Source organism: Diabrotica undecimpunctata, chromosome 5 (assembly GCF_040954645.1).
Source record: "Diabrotica undecimpunctata isolate CICGRU chromosome 5, icDiaUnde3, whole genome shotgun sequence".
Classification (NCBI taxonomy): Eukaryota; Metazoa; Arthropoda; class Insecta; order Coleoptera; family Chrysomelidae; genus Diabrotica; species Diabrotica undecimpunctata.
The window spans coordinates 130,189,925-130,211,488 of NC_092807.1; the positions used below are offsets into that span (position 1 = coordinate 130,189,925).

Consider the following 21,564-nt stretch of genomic DNA (forward strand, 5'->3'; position numbering starts at 1 on the left):
ATAAGTTTCTGGATCTAAACCATCTTGCTCCAAAGCGTTCTTTAGTCGTTGGACTAAATCAGCCTTTTTTCGGTAGAAGCTAATTGTCTGTCCTCGAGATGTCTTCTTAAATTCGTCACTGTGAGCTCATAAACCGCAGTTATTATGTTATTATTAATCTAATTTGTTGTTTTTATTTATTATCAAAGGTTCTACACTTATAACACTTATAAGTTTATTTAAAGTCTTTATTTGTAGAATATAACTAATTTATTTTACACTAAGAATTCTATAATTTATCTACGTGCGTTACATTTTAAAACTCGACGCGATGTATAAAAACTAACTATTTGTTTCTTTAACTGAAATGTCTTATTTATATAAATAACCGTTACTTCTGGAATCACGGCGAAGAATCGATGACCTTCCATCGAAGGAACTCCATTAAAAGCAGGTTTTTTTATCGGAGGGGACCCATCGGCCACTATCTGGGGTCTCCGCCGGCCGGTGTATGATCTAGAAAATACTTGAATAGAAAAGATATTAGTAATAAATATATTTACAGTTCTGAGACATACGATGCGTCATCAATCATCTATCGTAACAATATATATATATATATATATATATATATATATATATATATATATATATATATATATATATATATATAGTGCATAGTTTAAAAACTTTTTTGTGCATATTTTGAAGTGTCTAGTTACAGTCTCACAGATTAAAGCAAAATACTGCAAAATATTAAAGATTTGTCTTAAGTGATCAAAAATTACATGGTCCTCAAAAATTACATGATCATTACACTAAAAGGTTTCTCGGGTACAAGTTAATATTGAACAACATTATTACACCGGAAAAAACTCGATTTTTTTTACAATTTATTAATATTTACAGTTACGAAAGCTAAGCTAAGTGTATATCAATAATAAATGAACAACTTTCCATGTAAACCGAAAATGAATAATGCGTCTAGGTCTCATTTATTAGAAAAGCTCAAGGGAATTTCAGCTCTGAATATATAATTGAAATAATTAGCATTTTTATAGTCTATGTGAATAATGGAAACCGTAAAGTATTTCTTAATTATTTTTTAAACAATACATTAATAACTTTTTGTGGTATTTTGTTAATATATCCTTTACAATAGAGGGAAGTTTAATAGAAAAACTGTGTGAAGCATGTGCAAAATACAGGGAGCAGAAGTTCTGGGAACTTAAAAATATTATTGAGGCCATGGTTGAAGGGTTGATTAAAGAAATTAGTGGTAATTGTGATGAGATAGGTAGAGTTACAGTTTTTCCTAATTGTTTTTAACCAAGGTACTACCAAGGTAAAAGAAACAGAATTTGGTAGCCACGTTTTTTCCCAAGTTAGGCATAAAACAAAAGTCGAACGAATTTTTTGACATATATAATAAATAATACGTAACATATAGTTATCTTAAGTTTGATTTATCATTTTAATCTAACTTCATCAGATGCATTAACAAAAATAGAAATTTTTTTGCCAGAATCTCAAAACCATTTTTTTACTAACATCAGATAAGTAATACTGGCACCTTTTGTAGCATATCTGATGTAGGGTTGGTTTAAATTAATAGAATTACAATATGTAATTTTTTTAGCATTCTAAAGATTATACTTTACTGGTTTTACATGGCAAAAAGAAAATTTATATATAATCACCGAATATACCAACAAAAAATAAAAATTCAAAGATGAAAATATAGAAAAAGCTTACCAGTATTAATACTAAAAATACAACAATCAATGCTTTCTATACCCAAGATACCAACAATGTAAAACTCTGGGTTATTTTATTATGATGGAGGTAATGAAGATAAATGAAGTATTTGTTAAAAAACTGTTGGATAAATAAACTGACATATCAATATATCGGATGACAGAAGCACGATTCAGATTTTGAGTAAACTACCTCCGATTCGACGATAAAGACACTAGAGCTCAAAGAGGAGAGACAAACAAACTTCCGGCATTTCGGGAGGTGTTTGAAAGATCCATAAATAACATAAAAACTATATGTGCCTTCAGAGTACACTACATATAATAAAGAGTTGGTTGGATTCAACGACGGATCTCCATTCAAAATGTACCTACCTTCCAAACTCGACAAATATTGAATTAAATTTGTGATGTGCTATGATGCTAAAATAGCTTTTGTACTTGACGCTGATGTTTATGTTAGCAAGGGGTCTACACCACGTGATATTCCTGTAGTCCAGTATTATTGAGATAACCTTACCTCTTTATTTTAAGGATCCAACAAAAATCTGGCAATGGACAAATTGTTCACATCTATAGACACGGCTAAATTTCTTTTAAATAAGAAGATTACCATTTTTTATACCATAAGACAAAACAAAAAATAAATTCATCAATCGATTTTGGAGCTCAATGACAGGAAAATATATTTTGCCTATAGCAAACAACTTACACTCATTTTACACATCATATTGTCCACCAAAAACTAATAAAAAGTTATTATATTGCTTTCAAAAAACACATTTTACAAATATCAACACACATCGTTGGCGATTATGCTTTTTTTTATAACCTGCTAAATATTGTGGAATATAACTTAATGATCCGTTTACGTGGTTCTAATGCGCCGGAAAAGAAACCTGCCCATAACAGAAGAGCTTACCTAAAAAAGTGGCACTTCATTTAATGAAACCCCAAATGAAAAGTCGTTTAGAATATTCGACTTTAAGACGTGAGCTTCGAACAAATATTTACAATATTGTAACATTTTTTTATAATTAAAATAGTAAGTAATTTTTAATTCCTTCACCTCTGTTGCTGATACGCCCATGGCCTTATCTGCAAATGGATATGCGGGTGGGCTCGCCCGCTCTTATCAAATTTTATTGGAACATACCCACTATCACGAACATACCAAGTATTCGGGCGGGTCCTTTTTGATAATTTGTAAGCACAGTCGTAAGAGCTCTTTACAGTATTTTTTTAAAAGAACCTTATTCAGAAAATTCTATCGCTTCTAACGGTTTCCAACGACAAGAGTCCCGTTACTTACCTAGAACTTTTCTATATTCGGGTATCTACCTAGAGATGGAAACAGCCTGGCGTCCTTTTATGCAAGTTGTAATTTTTGAGTGGGCGATATCCCACTTTTTTTTTAAGCTTGTTAACTTTTTAGGGGAAGAAAAAGACTCTGCACAGGAGAGTCTTCGAGTAAAAACGCTTGCTTATCTTACCGTTGTCTGTGAATTTTGTGTGTATACATTTAAATATTTCAAATATCTTAATCTAATACCATATTAGATTAAATATTGCTATAAAGTAACTTCATTTTGATTAACTTGAGTGCTTGATACTAGCAAAGTATAGTAGAATCAGTGAAGTAGTGCAGCAGTTATCGAGATTTATTGTAAGTTATCGTAATCATATTACGTTCAATTATCTGCAACCATTTCTTCACCTGTAGTTAAGGTTAACTACCGATTTATCAATTCAATTAAAAGAACATTTAATTCTTTTATACGAACTTTCAATCAGTTATTAAGAACTTCTCACAAATAATAATTACGAACATTCAATATTCAGTAAGAACAGTTATTAATTATACTAAAAACAGTGCGAGACAGACAGTTCACTTACAACCAAGTGCGGGTTGATTTCATTTTAATAATACAGAATTCTTGTAATCTTTTTGTATTCTTTTGAATTTAAATTTATTTAATTTTGTTTTATTTGCTATAACTCCTATCCATTTTTAAATTTACTGTACCCGTTATCTCGAAATAAACCCATAAATAGCGAAGAGAGATTTCTTTAATCAGCTTTAGTTGAATTTTTTTTAAATATTACCAGGCTCGCTTCGCAGATAATTTAATTTGTGCATGATATTATGATATTGTATCTGTAAAGGTATTTCTTAATATACTGTTTATTTCAATATATATACAACCATTTATTAATTGATGGTGCATTTTTTTAACTTGTGTTTACACATTCAGCTGCCTATTTAATTGTGTTGTTGAATACTTTGATTTGTTTTATTTATGAATTTTATTTCTCGACTCCTAATAAGTTTCCTGATAAAATAATACTTCTGAATATTTGCTTATTACATTAAATTATTATTATACCTTCGATCAGGAGAAAGATCAGGCTGATTAAGTTTCGTAGTTCACCTAATATATTTATTATTTGTTTATGTGGTGTGTTGACAAAATTTATTTAATAATTAACTGTTGATATCTTTCCCTGGGTTCGGTCTCAGAACCTAAATATATTTCCTTATCTCTTTTCGTTTCTAAGGTTTCTTAACTTTCCCCTTGAACCTCAAAAAGTTAAGTGGCGCCCTTTTTCATCTTATCTTTGGTAATTTTATCCATCTATCTTTTTGTTTATTTCTGTATCTTTTTCTTATATCTCTTATATAAGAATATATCTTATCCTGTCCAATCTTTTCTTATTTTGTTCGTTGGAACCATTCCCGGTTCCAAAAGCTAGTTTCGAACCCACGACTCGCTCTCCACCAACCATCTGGCTGTCGCGTGGTCCGCAGTGTCTCCATTGATGGCCTTTCTGGCACCTTCCAAAAAAGGTTTCAGAGGTTACAATACAATACAATTCTAAAAATACCTAATCCAGTAGAAGTAACAACAAGACCACAGGTAGATCCACATTTTGTCCTAGAAGTAAATATCGAAAATCCAGAGTTAGCTGTGCCCTGTGTAAAAAAATCATTTGTTTGCAGCACCAAAAAAATAATATAATAAAATATTTTTATATACAAAATAAATTCTTACCATGTGATCTTCAGATTGTTCTTGTCATACGCTGTTAAATATACATATATATTATAAATATTTTTATGACAATTTTATTTGGGATACCACTGTACCCCACGTAGCATATTGAATTTAGAAAATAAATGTAGCAATCCACGGCTAAACTAAACAAAATACATAATTATACAAATTGTCCAGTTCAAAGTATTATAAAACAAATGAAATCACGAACAATAGAGATATGATGTAACTTGTTTTTACCTCTTTTATATACTCAAAATTCAGTTCGTATTACAATAGATTTATAGAGTAAATTAGCTGTATTAATCCAATTAAGTTTTGCTCTTATGCATATTCATTAATGATTTACGTAATATCAAATACTTTAAAGTGTGCTTATTTAATGGAATTGAATAGCTATTTAACTCATATATCCTTAATATTATCACAGAAAAAATAAAACTGAGATATACCTCTATAATACTATACGGGGTGTAACAAAATGGCAGGTCATAAATTAAATCACATATTTTGGGAAAAAATAGTTCTATTGAACCTAATATATATATATATATATATATATATATATATATATATATAGATATATATATATATATATATATATATATATATATATATATATATATATATATATATAGATATATATATATATATATATATATATAGATATATATATATATATATATATATAGATATATATATATATATATATATATATATATATATATATATATATATATATATATATATATATATATATATATATATATATATATATATATGTTCGGATAAGTTTCCGCGGTCAGATAAATGAAAATTACTGAGTTCTCGGGAAGAACCGCGTTGAGAATTTAAAACTCGACGTTTCGGCACCCATTTTGGAGCCATTATCAAGAGGGATACGGTTCGGTTCGAGTTCGGGGTCTCAATCTGCCTACTCCCCTCACTCGAGACGTACCAGTATCGTGTTCTATATTGCAAGAACTGTCTCTCGGCACTGAGGTCTCAATCTGCCTACTCCCCAGTGTCGAGTGACAACCGGTCTTACCCTGTGTGGCTGCTTTTATACTCGCTGTATGCGCGGGAACGGTATGCGCTGACGTGGTCTGAACCCAGTCACATCATCACCCCGCCCAACTTAATTCAGTCATCAACACTCTTATTTCCCGTTCCATAAGACTTAGCGACAACAATCACAGGTCATCCGAAATCAATTCAATAAGACAAACACTCCTACAAAACGGCTACCACAAAACCCAAATCAATAGAAGCATTCAAAAACTTCTAAACCCCATTCCATCCAAAAAAGAAACCTTGCCGCCGGATCAACCCAAAATCTTTCTACCTTTTATTAAAGGTGTCACTGACAAGATCAGTAGAACTCTTATTCCTCTTAATATCAAAACCATCTTCACCACTCACTCCAAATTGTCCAATCTCGTTAGATCCGTAAAAGACCAAATCCCCAATGAAGACCATGGTGTCTACGAGATACCTTGTTCCAGTTGCCCACGTACATACGTAGGACAGACAAACCGACGAATCCATAACCGTATTTACGAACATTCTCTATCAGTCAAACATTCCGATACCACTTCAGCCCTAGCCCAACATCATATTCAGACAGGCCACAAAATAGATTTCGAAAAAGCAAAAACCATCGCTCCCATCCGCTCATTAAAAGCGAGAATCATTCGTGAAGCTATCGAAATCGAAAAACGGCCTCACAGCTTGAACACGCGCGATGACGCGAAACGATTGCCGGCAACATGGCGACCCCTTCTTCAGCGACCTCCCGCCCACACCGCTCAGGCCACGTCAGTTCAGACCACGTCAGCGCATACCGTTCCCGCGCATACAGCGAGTATAAAAGCAGCCACACAGGGTAAGACCGGTTGTCACTCGACACTGGGGAGTAGGCAGATTGAGACCTCAGTGCCGAGAGACAGTTCTTGCAATATAGAACACGATACTGGTACGTCTCGAGTGAGGGGAGTAGGCAGATTGAGACCCCGAACTCGAACCGAACCGTATCCCTCTTGATAATGGCTCCAAAATGGGTGCCGAAACGTCGAGTTTTAAATTCTCAACGCGGTTCTTCCCGAGAACTCAGTAATTTTTATATATATATATATATATATATATATATATATATATATATATATATATATATATATATATATATATATATATATATATTGTGATGATGTATTATTTGTGAATGATGAGCAATGAGTGTTTTTTAATAATATATATATATATATATATATATATATATATATATATATATATATATATATATATCTGACAATGAAGCAGTATATACCAAGTTTAACATTTTTAACAAACAATCCTCGAAAACCCAACGTTTAGGTGAGATTTTTTCAGGCCAGAACTTTCGTAAATTCCAAAATTTGTGCTTGACTTCTAGATGACACTTTCCCTCTATGGACGTGGACTATAATTTCAGTAATTTGTTAGATAAGCTTATCTGTATACTCAATACGGCATTTTCTTTAATTCAAATTAAGTTAAAACATCACAAACCCTGGACTACCAAGGGTATCCGCATATCAGCCAAGAATATGCGTTCACTACTGTACATCAAAAAATTTACTACCAATGTCTTTGTCACTAAATATATCTCCAAGTACTGGGGAACCTATCTAAAACCTATTAAAACAGCTAAAAAAATGTATTATGAGAACCTCTGGGAAGCTCTAAAAACGTTGCAAGGGAAACTTGGCCCATAACAAACAATCTTCGAAATAAAACTAACACAGCTGAAACATTTTCTCTTCCAAACCCTAAAAATCTAAATGAATACTTCGTTAATGTGAGTAAAAATATAAGATCAGCTATTTTGCCACAACAAGATCCTATTTCCTATCTTCTCAATTCAAAAAAGGTCTCGAATTCATTCTTTATAAGACCAGTTGATAAATCTGAACTGATCCAAACAATTAGTAGTATTAGTAGTATAAAAGTAAATCTTTCTGTAGAAGTAATGGACTATCCATAAAATTTTTCTTAAATCTCACAAATATACCTTTGAAAAGGGTATATTTCGAGAGTGCCTGAAGACAGCCATTATTGTTCCTCTTTATAAGGGTGGTGATAAATCTAATGTCTGCAATTATAGACCTATTGCCTTACTACCTGTCCTATCCAAAATTATTGAGAGACTTATAAAAGCCCGACTTATGCCCTTTATCGTTGAAAACAACATTTTATCACAAAGTCAGTTCGACTTTATATCTAATAAATGTACCAGCGATGCTATGTTTCCTTTCTACATGAGGTCTATCAAGCACTAAACAATAATCTTTACACTGCCACTGTTTTTTGTGACTATGCCAAAGCTTTTTATTGTGTAAATCATGACATTTGGATAAAAAAACTAAATTTCTACGGAATTTTAGGTATTTCTTTAAATTGGTTTCAATCTTACTTGAGGAATAGGAAACAACTAGTTCGAGCAAATGATACTGACTCTATTTAAAAAAGCATTGTATGTTAAGTACCACAAGGTTCAGTACTGGGTCCTCTACTTTTCCTTACCTATATAAATGACATCACTAACTTAAAAATCGATGGAAACATTTTTCTTTTTGCTGATGATAATAGTATTACGTGGAAGAGCTCTAATATTGCAACGCTTCAGGCAATTATAACCGCTGATCTACTTAAAATAAAAACCTGGTCCGACTCTAATTTACTCTATTTTAACGTGGATAAGACAGTAGCATTATCCTATAAAGAAGCTCTTCAACCCTTGCTTCTTAATAACAGCCAGATCAGTATAATTGATTCTTAAAAATTCTATAAAATTTCTTGTTATTTTTATAGACAGCTACCTTAAATGGTCCCTTCATATTGATTTGCTAAGAAACTAGTCTCAACCTGCTATGCAATAAGATTTGTTTGAGTCTTATCTTCTATATAACCTTTCATTTTGGGGTTCTAGTACAGCTGCCCAATGTGATGTTATTTTAAAATTACAAAAAAGAGCAATACGGTATCTTTTTGGCCTCAGTACAATAACACATTGCAAAAGATACTTCAAATATCACGGTATTTTAACTCTTCCCTCTCTATATATTCTAGAAACTGTTTGCTTAATTCGTAAACACCTACAGATTTTTCCAGCAAGACCTAGTCATGACTACTCCACTAGAAATTCAAGCTTTGATGTGTATTTACCGATCCCACCCACTGAGTTAGTAAAGAAATCTATATTATATTCGGCAAAAAAATTATACAACCATCTCCCTTTGCAACTTAAATCTACAAATTCTTTCCTTAAGTTCCGTAAATTGACAAAAGCCTACCTATCTGAAAGACCTTTTTATTCAGTGGAAGAGTTTCTCAACGAATAATTAAGAAAGTACAGTTCATTAAGGTACAAGTAACAAAGTATTTTTATAATATACGAGTATATTTGAGTATCACATGCAGCAGCTTAAACTTATTCGTAAACTAGTTCGTAAGGTTTTATTATGTAATTTGTAATATAGTGAAATTTTGCAATGGGTTGTATATTTTATGTTTTATTCTGTGATATTGACGATTTATGTAATTTTGGTAAATTTTTATTTTTATTGTTATTTTTACTTTTTTTCTAACTTATATAAGATTTGTCAATATAATTGTAAAATTTTCAGTGACAATAAAGCACATTTCTATTCTATTCTAAGTATATTAACTCAGTATTACAAATTAAATTACAATTCAAATTACAAATTCATTTTTTATTTGATTCTTATTAGTTCTTTTTTTTATAAACCGTTCTTTTTTGCTTATCTTCGTCTCTCGTCTGATTTTATGTAGTTCTACGTCACTGTACGATATCAATCATTTCGTAATTCCGAAGCCCCGTTTACGATACACTACTGTTCAGGGAGAGATACGGTTTATTATTTTCTTTGACACCAGAAGTTTATTTTCGTAATAAGCCGGAAGTGGGATATATAGGTCTTTCTTGAAGCAATATTGAAAGTTTATTTTCTTTTATTAACACTTGCTCTAGTAGGACCCAGAAGGTTACTGGTTCAAGGTTTATTTGTACGTTAAAGTGATAGTAAATCTCTTAGAAAATTTAAGCACTGGAACGGCACTATAAACAGTAATTAAGAAAATGTATTGTTTAAGATATATCAAAAGCAAAGGCAATTTATTCTCCCGGAATAAACTGAGAGGATAATGTATCCAACCCTAACATTTTCTTAAGTACTGTGGTGCCTTTTGAAGATTACACAAATATTTCAATAGTGTGAGATGATAGTAAATTGAAAATAATGTTAAAATATTGTATTATGTGTATTAATTAATTAATAAATATATTACGGTAAATAAGAGTTTTATTAAAAAATGATTATCCTTTATCGTTTATAACTAAGGAATTTTTAAGAATCGACCGAATAGCAGAGAACAACTTAGAACAAGATCCCACAATATTCACAGGGAATGATACGAGGAAAATAACAATACCATACATAAAAGGATTATCAGAAAAATCTAAAAAGATTAAGATCTATTTTATTTAAAACTAAACCTATCAATGTACAAGAAATAACTGTTCTAAAAGATTTGTATTTATAAAATGCTTTGTAAGTTCGATCAGTTTTATTTAGGTGAAACATCGATGCCATTAAATATTAGAATGAGTGGATGTCAATTTTATATTAAAAATAGATAATTTGATAAATCTTAAATATGTAAACACGCATGGGAAAATAAACATAGGGTTCAATGGAACATTGCAAGTATAGTCCTAAACTCTTTTTTTTTATTTTATTAACGCATCAACCACGCAGGGTTATTAGCGTATTTAGATTAATACAATATGGATACAATAAGTGAAATATACATTAGTTTACAATAATAATAATAATAATATGTATGTGTGTTACAATGTACGTTTTAGATCTTTTGAAGAAGTTGACAGTCTTTAAGATAGGAAAATATTTTTCGGGTGTCTGTATTTTCTTCTAGGGCATCTCTTAGGGAGTTGGGTATCTTACATTTAAGTCGTTCACTATTATATTTGGGACACTGTATTAAAAAATGTTTTACCGTTAGAACACTGTTGCACACTTCACACACTGGTTTATTTTTGCGCTGTAATAAATAGTCATGAGTAAGTCGTGTATGGCCGATACGGAGACGGGTAAGTATCACTTGCTCTCTCCTGTCTTTTATTTTTGGTTTCCAAAGATGTGAATGTTTGTTGACTTCGTATAGCCTTGATGGAGTGTTGTTCCAAGTTTGTTGCCATTTTTGAAGTATTTTTTGTTTTAAGTATGGTTTTAAATCGTTTTGTACCAATATATTACTTTCTTCGGACATCGGGTTAGTTGGTGCGTTTTTAGCCAGCTTATCTACAATTTCGTTACCTTCAATTCCGACATGAGAAGGCACCCATTAAAAGTGAACTTGGATGTTCTTATTTGAAATGTTTTTAAGTTCTTTTTTAATAAGGAGTAGAAGGGGATTGTCACAGTACAATTGAGTCAGTGAGCATAATGAACTTAAAGAATCTGTGATCATTATACATCTTTCTTTGTTTTTGTTTTGTATTAACAATAGTGCTTTTAGAATTGCGAATAATTCAGCCGAAAAGATGGTTGTAATTGATGACAATTTGAAACTAACTGAGGATTCTTCCAAATAAATTGCTGCTCCAACTCTGTCTTCATTTTTTGACGCATCGGTGTATACGTTGTAGGTATTGCCATATCTGTTTAATAGTGTATAAAACTTTTGTTGTTTGAGGGTTGATGATATCTCTGATTTTATTAGGTTTATTAGACTGATGTCGATATCAGGAATAGATATTGTCCATGGTGCAGGGTTGTGGATTGAAGAGGTATCATAGGTTTTTGGAAATTGAAAATTTAATTTGGATAAGTATGATTGTATACGAAAGTAAAAAGGATGATCAATTTGATGTGTTTGTTGAAATTTATTTGTAAATCGATCAGCAAAAACGTTATGCAGTACTAGATTATTTCGGTTTGATGACACTGCCGTTGCATATGTTAGGCTTAGATATTGTCTTCTGAAAGAAAGAGGAAGTTCTCCACTTTCCCAATAGAGACTTTGAATGGGACTTGTGTAGTGAGCACCTAAAGAAATACGTAGACATCTATTTTGGATAATATCCAGTAACTTCAGATGTGTTTTTTGGAGGAGTTGTAGACGATGGCTTCATAGTCAAGTTTTGATCGAATTATGGATTTGTAAATAAGTATTAAACTTGAATAATCGGCACCCCAGTTTTTAAAGGTAAGTGATTGTAGTAAATTTATACCAGGTAGACAGGATTTTTTTAGCTGTTGAATATGTGTCTTCCAATTTATATTGTTATCAAACGTCATACCCATATAGCCAGACGTTGATAAAGATGTTAATAGAGACATGGGGAATCTAAAATTTGCATTTTATATTTGATAAAGATGTTAATAGAGACATGGGGAATGCAAATTTTAGATTCCCCATGTCTCTATTAACATCTTTATCAACGTCTGGCTATGCCTTGCAATTTTTAGAAGGCTCCAGATTAAAGCAGACATCTGAATTTGTTTCGAAACTATCTTACCGATTTTTCTATCAGATGTCGCTATTGCATCCATAACGAAGCCATTTTATTGTTGCTTCCTAATAAGACAGAGAAGATTATTTTTCACGTTAAGAACGGCTATGAATAACTGTTCTGATGAGACTTATTAAGTCGAAATACGTATCAACAGATACATAGACGCTTTGAACGTGAAATCAAATCTTTTGTCTTTTTCATTTTATTCGGATCTACTCTGTATGAGTACAAGAAACAAATTCGTTAAGGATTTCTGCTTAGTTGACGAGACATGTCGTGGAATGCAAATTTTAGATTCCCCATGTCTCTATTAACATCTTTATCAACTTCTGGCTATGCCTTGCAATTTTTAGAAGGCTCCAGATTAAAGCAGAAATCTCAATTTGTTTCGAAACTATCTTACCGATTTTTCTATCAAATATACTTTAAATCCATTTTTGTATTACTTTGTTTGTTTAATATTGACGTCTAAAATTAAATATTCCTTAACTGGGCCGTTATTAGGCCGGTTTACTTAATTGAAGCTCTGCATCTGGATGCAGACTAAAATTATGACTAAAGACTAAAAATTTGGTTTTGGTTGAGTTTATTTTATTGTTTATTTCCTCTACTACTTCGTAAATACGATCAAGCATAATTTGGAAACCTTTAATATTTTCTGACAAAATTACTGTATCGTCCGCGTATCTAATTACATTAAGTAGTTTTCCGTTGATTTTGATTCCATATAGCTGTCTCTCAAGTGCCTTTTTAAAATAGCTTATAAAAGTAAACATTAAACAATGTTTGGGACAAAATGTAAACTTGAATGTAAACAGATTTCGTCGGTGTAATTGTCTCTAATTTTTACGGTAGCAGTTTAATTCCAGTACAGATTTTTAATGGCACAAATATATTTGTCTCTTATTTGTATATTTAGCATCTCCAACTGCAATTTCTATATTTTGCATGCTGTACTTTATCAAATGCCTTTTCTAAGTCCGCAAAGGATGCAAATACATCTTTCATTTCATCACTTTTTTTTGTAATCGGGTATTTAGCGCAAAAAGTGCCTTCTTAGTTCCCATAGAATTTCTAAAACCAAATTGGGTATCTTCGAGAGTTTTTTCGCATTTGAGTCTAACTCTGTTGTGGAGTATTTTTAAAAAAATTTTAAAAGTATGGCTCATTAGGCTAATTATTCGATATTCTGAGCATTTTCTGGCATTGTGTTTGTTACACATTGTAAGAAAGGTGGACTTGAGCCAGTCTGCGTAAATCGCTTCAGCGTTTCCAGCTATATTGCATTAAAACATTTTTAAACTTAATTAATTCTGCTTAATATATAAAGAAATATCCCAGTTAATAACTTTTATTAATACAGCACTTATTATATTTATTTATAATAATACGACCTAGCTTAAAGAGCAGTCTCATTTAGAGAGACTGCTCTTAAACTCATATCGTAATAATATGAATTTAATAGAACTATTAAATTCATATCGTAATTAAATTAATGTCTTTGATAATATAATTCATTGTCAACTACAACATTTCACAGCGAAGTTTCACATTTCTGCTCAAAAATATTTAGCTTATTTTCATACAGTTTTTGCAAATCCCACCTGTCAATTAACAAACATGAAAGATGGGAAAGAGCAGCAAATATGACGCGCATTCTCGTAAATAGAGAGTAACGTACCTACGTACGTATGTTTTGTACTGTATAAAAGAATAAATCAATAACTGTCCCTACAGCGAGGTTATTAATTAACTTTTTTAACAACATATGTACAACAAAAATAAATTTAGCGTATGACTGGGAACAATTATTATATTTCATAAAATAAAATAAAAAATAAATATCTTCAAAATATCATTTCTTGTTTCTCTTTCATCTAATCATAATTCGCTTTTATTTTCTTTTTCTCGTTTTTAATAAGTAAATATTAGAGAAACCGGCGTTATATATATATATATATATATATATATATATATATATTATATATATATATATATATATATATATATATATATATATATATATATATATATATATCTAAAGTATTCAACTAGTGAATTCAGAGGTTTAATCGGTCATTCAGGTTGGCAAATAAAAAAAGAAGTCAACTACTTCATAAGTTTATTGAAGACGTTTCGCTTTATATTTCTAAAGCTTCATCAGTTCTCTAAACATCGCTTCATCATAAGTCATTTGTTATATTTTAGAGAACTGATGAAGCTTTAGAAATATAAAGCGAAACGTCTTCAATAAACTTATGAAGTAGTTGTAGAACTAGAACATAGTTTACTAACGGATTGCTTAAAGAAAACAACGTTTTTGTCGTTTAAAGTTTATTAAAAGTAATGGAAATGAAGAATTTTCCTTTGATATACTAAATATTGAAAAGGGACAATGTTAATTTGATGTGCTTTTTGTTGAAAAAAGAAATTTTAAGAACTTCAGTAGCGAGTATTCCCTCCTCTGGTAGTGATAACAGCTTGCAAACGACGAGGCATGCTTTGGATCAGATTTTGGATCACATTCTGCTGAAGATTATTCCATTCTTGCACCAATATGTCGCGAAGCTCTCTCGAATTTCTGGGCCGGCACATGACTCCATAAACGTCTCTTCAAAGATACTCAGTAACTCTCCTAGCAGTGTGGGGCCGTGCATTATCATGCATAAATGTTGCGTCGTCTCCAAGAATAACCATAAACGGTAAAACATGGTCTTCCAGAATCTGTGTCAGGTACCTATGCGCTGTCAATGTCCCATTCTCGATAAAGACTAACTCCGTGCAAACATCAAATGATATGCCTCCCCATGCCATAACTGACCCTCCACCAAATGGAAGACGCTCGGCAACACATGCTTGAGCATATCTCTCGCCTGAACGTCGTTACACTCTTACACGTTTGTCTGAGCCCGTAAGACAGAATCTCAATTCATCGGAAAACAATACACGACTCCAATCCTGCATTGTCTAAGCCAAATGTTCTCGTGCAAAATTCAATCTGGCAATTCGGTGTTCACGGGAAAGCGGCGGTCCAGTAACTCTAGTTCGAGAAGATAAACCAGCAGCATGAAGTCGTCTCCTAACTGTCCATTCACTTATGTTTACATTTCTCACTTCTTGCAGATGATTTCGAAGAGAAACTGCCATGACCGTTCGGTTTCTCAAAGCAGTAGAAACGACAAAGTGGTCATCTCTAGCTGTTGTAATCCTGCCTCGACCTGAACCAGGTCTTCGAGTAAGCAGACCGGTCTCTTCGTACCGTTGCCATAGTCGTCTCACACTCGAGAGACTTACACCAACGTTTCTCGCAGTTTCGCGCTGACCGTGGCCATCTTCTAACGTCGCCACAATTCTTGCCGCCACAACAGAATTTATGCTCATTGCAATATACTGACAGTGATAACAATACACAAACAATTTACAATTGACATTAAAACCATAGAAACAAAAACAGTGCTGATAACGGTTTTTAGGAATTAGGTTAAGGGGCCCTTTTTATCTCAAAACAACTCTCGAAACAACAACGACAACAATTTTTTTCAAGAAATCCATTAGTAAACTATGTTACAACCGAAAATACTTAAAACAGAATAATAATTTCTAAAATAAATTGAAATTACGGGGTGACCCTAATTTTATGCTCGGTAGTGTATATATATATATATATATATATATATATATATATATATATATATATATATATATATATTAGGACATTTTAAGACAATTAGTTTAGTGCGGCAATATAGAGCCTGTCACATGTCTGTGCCTTTTATGTTTAAGATCACACAATCTAATGGGATCAAATCGGCAATTGACAATTTGACAATAATAAAAATAATTTCCAAGAAGACGCCACGTTTTCTCGTATTCACAAATTCACATGTTGGAATAATGAGTTTGCACAAAAATTTAATAAATAATTCTATTTACTCACAAAAAAGATAGTTTACAGTCCACACCATTAATTAATATTATCTACCATAAGATATTCCAACAGATTTTGGTCCTTTGAGCCGGATAGTGTGAGAAAAATAGAATCCATAGTTGTAACTAGAGGCTGTTCAGAGGTCGAAGACAGTCCCATTTACCATTTAGAGGATCCAAATCCATCAGTACATGTGAGTTTGTTCCATTTCTATTATCTTTAAGATTTGATCAAACAGTGTATTTGAATTACAATTACCATAAACAGATTTTTCCATATTTTTGATTGTATAACGCCATAGATTATCAATCAGCTAGTATTAGTATTCTAGCAAGGTATTTCTAATTATTATTCTTAAGTGTTGTTTTTGAAAGATTGCCATAAATCTTAAAAATGAGTAGCTTAGCCAACAATATAAGAATCAGAGGTTCTTATAAAGCCAAACTAACAAGTTGAGAGAACTTTGTAAATGTATTAAAAAATGCTACACCATCTAGCAAACCTGAAATATCAGAAGTTCAGTTAAGACATGACTCTGGTAGCAATTTGTTAGTTGAATTTGATCAGATCCAACTACAAATTGAGATTGCTACCAGTGAAGATAAACTACAAGAACAAGTTGATAAAAGAGATGCTTTCGAAAATAGGTATTTTAAAGCAATTAGTTTTTTTAAAGATTACATTAACACTAACCAGTGAAGATAAACTACAAGAACAAGTTGATAAAAGAGATGCTTTCGAAAATAGGTATTTTAAAGCAATTAGTTTTTTTAAAGATTACATTAACACTAATACAGTAATTAGGTAATACATTGCCTCCTAGTTCTACACCACATGTAGACTCATTAAATCATCTCTTGATGCCAAAAATGAAAATACCTGTTTTTAAAGGTGATTTTGAATAGTGGTTGGAATTCAAAGCCACATTTACTAGTGTAGTTCATTCAAATACCACGTTTTCAGATATTCATAAATTTCAGCTCTTGAGACAATCTGTGGATGGATATGCCAAACGTATTGTTGATAAAATTGAATTCTCAGGAAATTATTATCAGACTGCATAGGATGCACTCTGTATGTGGTATGATAATAAAAAATTATTAGTCAATAAACATAATAAAGTCATTTTCAATTTAGATTCTATCCAAAAAGAAACACTTAAACATTTAAGGCATTTATTAGATAGTGTCTCAGATAGCATGTCATCCATTGATAGTTTACAAATTAAAACAAGTAGTTTAATTGATCTTTTATTGATTTATATTATTTCCAATAAATTAGATAAACAAAGTTATAGAGAATGGAAGGAATGTCATATTAAAGAAGAGCTTCCTACTTTAACTGAATTTTTTAAGTAAAATTAGACACGGAAGAAATTCAAGACTAAAGTAGTCAAAAACCTAATAACAATTATAGTAATAATTCTGGTTTTAATTATAAACATGCAAACCGTGATAGTCGCGGTGACTATAAAAAAAAAGTTTTCCAAGGTAATGTTGCAGAAAGAAAGTCTTGCGTTTTGTGTAAGGTTTTGTGTAAACGTAACCATTTAATATATTCATGTAGTGAATTCCTAAAATTAGATACAAAAAATAGATTGTCTAAAGTCAATAATTTAAAGTTGTGTCATAATTGTTTGAGACATATACATGGTCTTAAAGTACATTCAGCAGCTTTATGTCCAATATATATATATATATATATATATATATATATATATATATATATATATATATATATATATATATCAATAAAGTGTTGTGAATCATTTCGGCCTATTCTAGCCTCATCAGACACTTTGGCTGATACAAATTCAAACTCGGAAAGTCCAACGAATGTCTCTTAAAGTTTGACCATTACAGTGGTTATCGTACAGAGGCGCCACCCGCTTTGGCGGTCTGTCCTATGGGCTATGCGAAATGTGTAAAAGAATAAATCTTCTAGCAAAAGCTGCTATCGCTTTGTTGAATTAAATGGCCAAATATATGACCTAGGAGAACAAATTCGTTAAAATTATTGTGCTCGAATCGGTGTGGTATAATTGTATTTCATTTCTAAATATCAGTATTACAATAACTGACTACGTACCATCAATTACATTTTATAGGTCAATTTACCATGTTCCTGATTCTTTCTCAATTCTCTACTATTAATTCCATCTTTCCATTTTATAGTATGGATAATACTGTCATAATAATTGTTTATCTTAACTTATTCACTAAAAATTGTACAATGGGAATTCACTCTATAAAATATTGCGGTTACCATAACTCCTAAATAAGAGTCAAAATCAAATGTCATTTATTTAGATATGTTAAAAATATTTAAATTTTTACTCTTATAGGTGTAAGTATTGAAATATTCACTTTGTTTGTATATAATAACTATTTTAATAAATTTACAGTTTTCTCCTGAAGATGTCACAAAATCGTGACGAAATATTGAGACATAAAACAAATAGAGTTTTATTTCCTACAGACCGATTGCTGATACTATAAATCAATATTTAGAACAGTACGGTCGAAAATAATAATTTGAAATATGTATATATATAATTAAACGCTTTATTCCATTACATCTACACAAATACAACCATCATATTATAATTTGAAATTATTCCAAATTCGATAATCAAAAGAAAAACAATAATGGGTATTAGATAACAGCTGTTTCACGTTCAGATGGGGTTATTTTTTCATTTCTTTTACGCACCAGGTAAATATTCTCTTGAATACGAATATTAAATCCAACCGTACAAAAAGTAATCAACGTATTTCCAACTTACCTGCATGACGGTATGAAAGCATTCCTCAACGGAGTTTTTTGTATCCCAATCTTTCGCTCCTGATAAAATGGGAGTTCGTTATGTTTTTAATCACGATCTAACGGCTCTATCGGTGTTCCATCATGGTCAGCTTAATTAAAGTCACTTTATTGTTCTTCGTTCGGTGTATGAGTGTACGTGCTTGGACAACTAAGACTTGTATCAACGGTTTCCTGCAAAAAATAGGACATATTATAACTTTGTGTGGAGCACAAAAAGATAATTGGTTTTAGCAGTCCTTTGTTATTTTAAAAGGTGTAGCTAATATGTGCGTTAAAAGGTAAATATTTATTAACCATCTCAATTTATTAAATATTTATTACAGGAAGTACTTTTTTTGTTTTCTGGACTTGGTTTGGAACCTTTAACTACGTAATGAAATATAAATATTAGTGTTCATTTATACAGGATGTTGCACAGGGAGAACATGTTTTATGCTAAGGGGTTCATCAAAGCGATTTCATAGAAATAGATCGTCGACAATCTATTTTTACTTTACCAAAATTAATTAACAGCTACTGTTGGTTATAATTTAAATAAATATCTAGTTCCTCTAGTTTCAACTAAAGTAGGTACGAGATACCCACTGAAGGTATGCTGAGCTGTTTAAATTACCTTCGAAATAGTGGGGTCCAATGATTATATTTCTGACAATGCCAGCCCATATGTTTACCCTTTGCGGTTTAATTCTGACGGTTGACTTCGTCATTGAATTTGAGTGTAGCCCCATTAGAAAAAATAATATTTTGAACCAAGAGAGGGTTTCGGTGGCTGTTATCCATCATTATTTCGAAAAATTGTGCATTTTACTTACTTTACTTACTTCTACGTACTTTATGTAATGTATGTATTAGTAAAACATACTATAAGAACATAAAATATAGCTGTTTATATATTTTTCAATTATAATGGTGACTTAAATCATTTTCTACTGAGTCGTACTTCGTAATAAATTATATGCAAAACATAGTTAAAATTCAATTAATGTGTTTCGGAAGTTGCAGAAGAGCATATATCGTGCACCCTTGACCTGCTGTGAATGTACTCTAGTATAGAAACATTTATTTCAAAGAGACGAGAAATTTGCATATGCATTTCTATTAGAAGCTATCATTTCCAACACAGTCAGCCAATCTGTACCTCACGCGTCGCATAAAATAAGGTATTTACAGTAAGTTTATTAAGTTTATTCAAATATTCTATTGATATTGACATAAACGGATTTGATTATTAGTAGTTTAGTACAAAATCTTAGATAAAATTGTTTTAATTGTTAAAATATAAAATTATACAAAAAATTACACACTTCAAGCTTAATATCATCGATTATTAACTTCTTTCTGAAGTTCTAGTCGTACCTTTAAACGCGTAGCTTTTTAAAAGACACGCTAACCGGTTAAATAAAGGCTTCCTATTATTTTTTTACCGTTTTTTTTTTAAACTTGTTAAACATTTATTAAGTGAATTTTTAAATAAAATATTCAGCAATTGACAAGAATCAAAGTACTATTTAACGCCAAAAATAGTCGGTGTTTGCAAAAATTTAATATAATTAAAATAATATTAATACTCCTACTTTGTTATTAATTTTAAACAAAATAAAATAAATTTTGTTACTGGGTCCATTAGTTTTGTTTCTATATTTACTACCGTCAGCAAAAAGTTTAATATTAAAATCGTATATTTTTATTTGATATTAACACAGTTTTGGTTCAGTTGTTTTAAATAGTGAAGTATTTTTATTAATTAGTTATAAACTATGCCACAAAGACGTATAGTGTCCAAATGCAATCTATTGTAAGGTGGATCATCGAAGGGTTAACACAACGTGAAGTGGTTCAACGTTTGGGTTTTTCACAAAGTCTTGTAAATAGAGCTTGAAATCGGTATGTCACAAATGATCTAACCTTGTATGTTCTTGATGGAGGGCGACAAAGGAGTACCAACCCTGTTGATCACCGATATATGTGAATTATTGCTAGATGGAACGCAACATATACTGCTTCTCGCATCAGCAGAAAATTGGTAGAAGACTGTTGCATACGACTGCCTAAGACGTTTATCTCATCCAGTACTAACTAGGAAACACCGTGGATTGAGAAGATTATGAGCTAAGGAACACCGCAACTAGACAATCAACGAATCGAAAAACTGGTTATTTACAGATGAGTCTAGATTTCGTATAATTACACAATTCCGATGGCCGTATTTTGGTTTACGGGAAACGAGGAGAGAGGTATAATGAATTTTATACGGTGCCTACATCTGCTTTTTGGGAAGGCTCTATTAGTATTTTTGATATTACTTGTTTTGATAGCCGCATCGACTTAGTGTTAAAAGATTACTTATAAAATATAAGTTATCTTAAAAATTTGAAGTCCATATTATTGCATTAGACTCCTATTTACTAAACCGTTTTATTA

At 31.4% G+C, this 21,564-nt stretch overlaps 1 protein-coding gene across 1 annotated transcript in view; it reads right to left on the reverse strand.

Annotated features, from left to right (window-relative positions):
- Positions 1-21,564, reverse strand: part of LOC140440784 (uncharacterized) — a 203,828-nt gene that overhangs the window by 138,003 nt on the left and 44,261 nt on the right. Inside the window, exon 2 of the mRNA XM_072531148.1 lies at positions 19,103-19,314. Coding sequence (XP_072387249.1) covers positions 19,103-19,108 — 6 coding nt within the window. The 5' untranslated portion in view covers positions 19,109-19,314. The remainder of the gene's footprint in view (positions 1-19,102; positions 19,315-21,564) is intronic.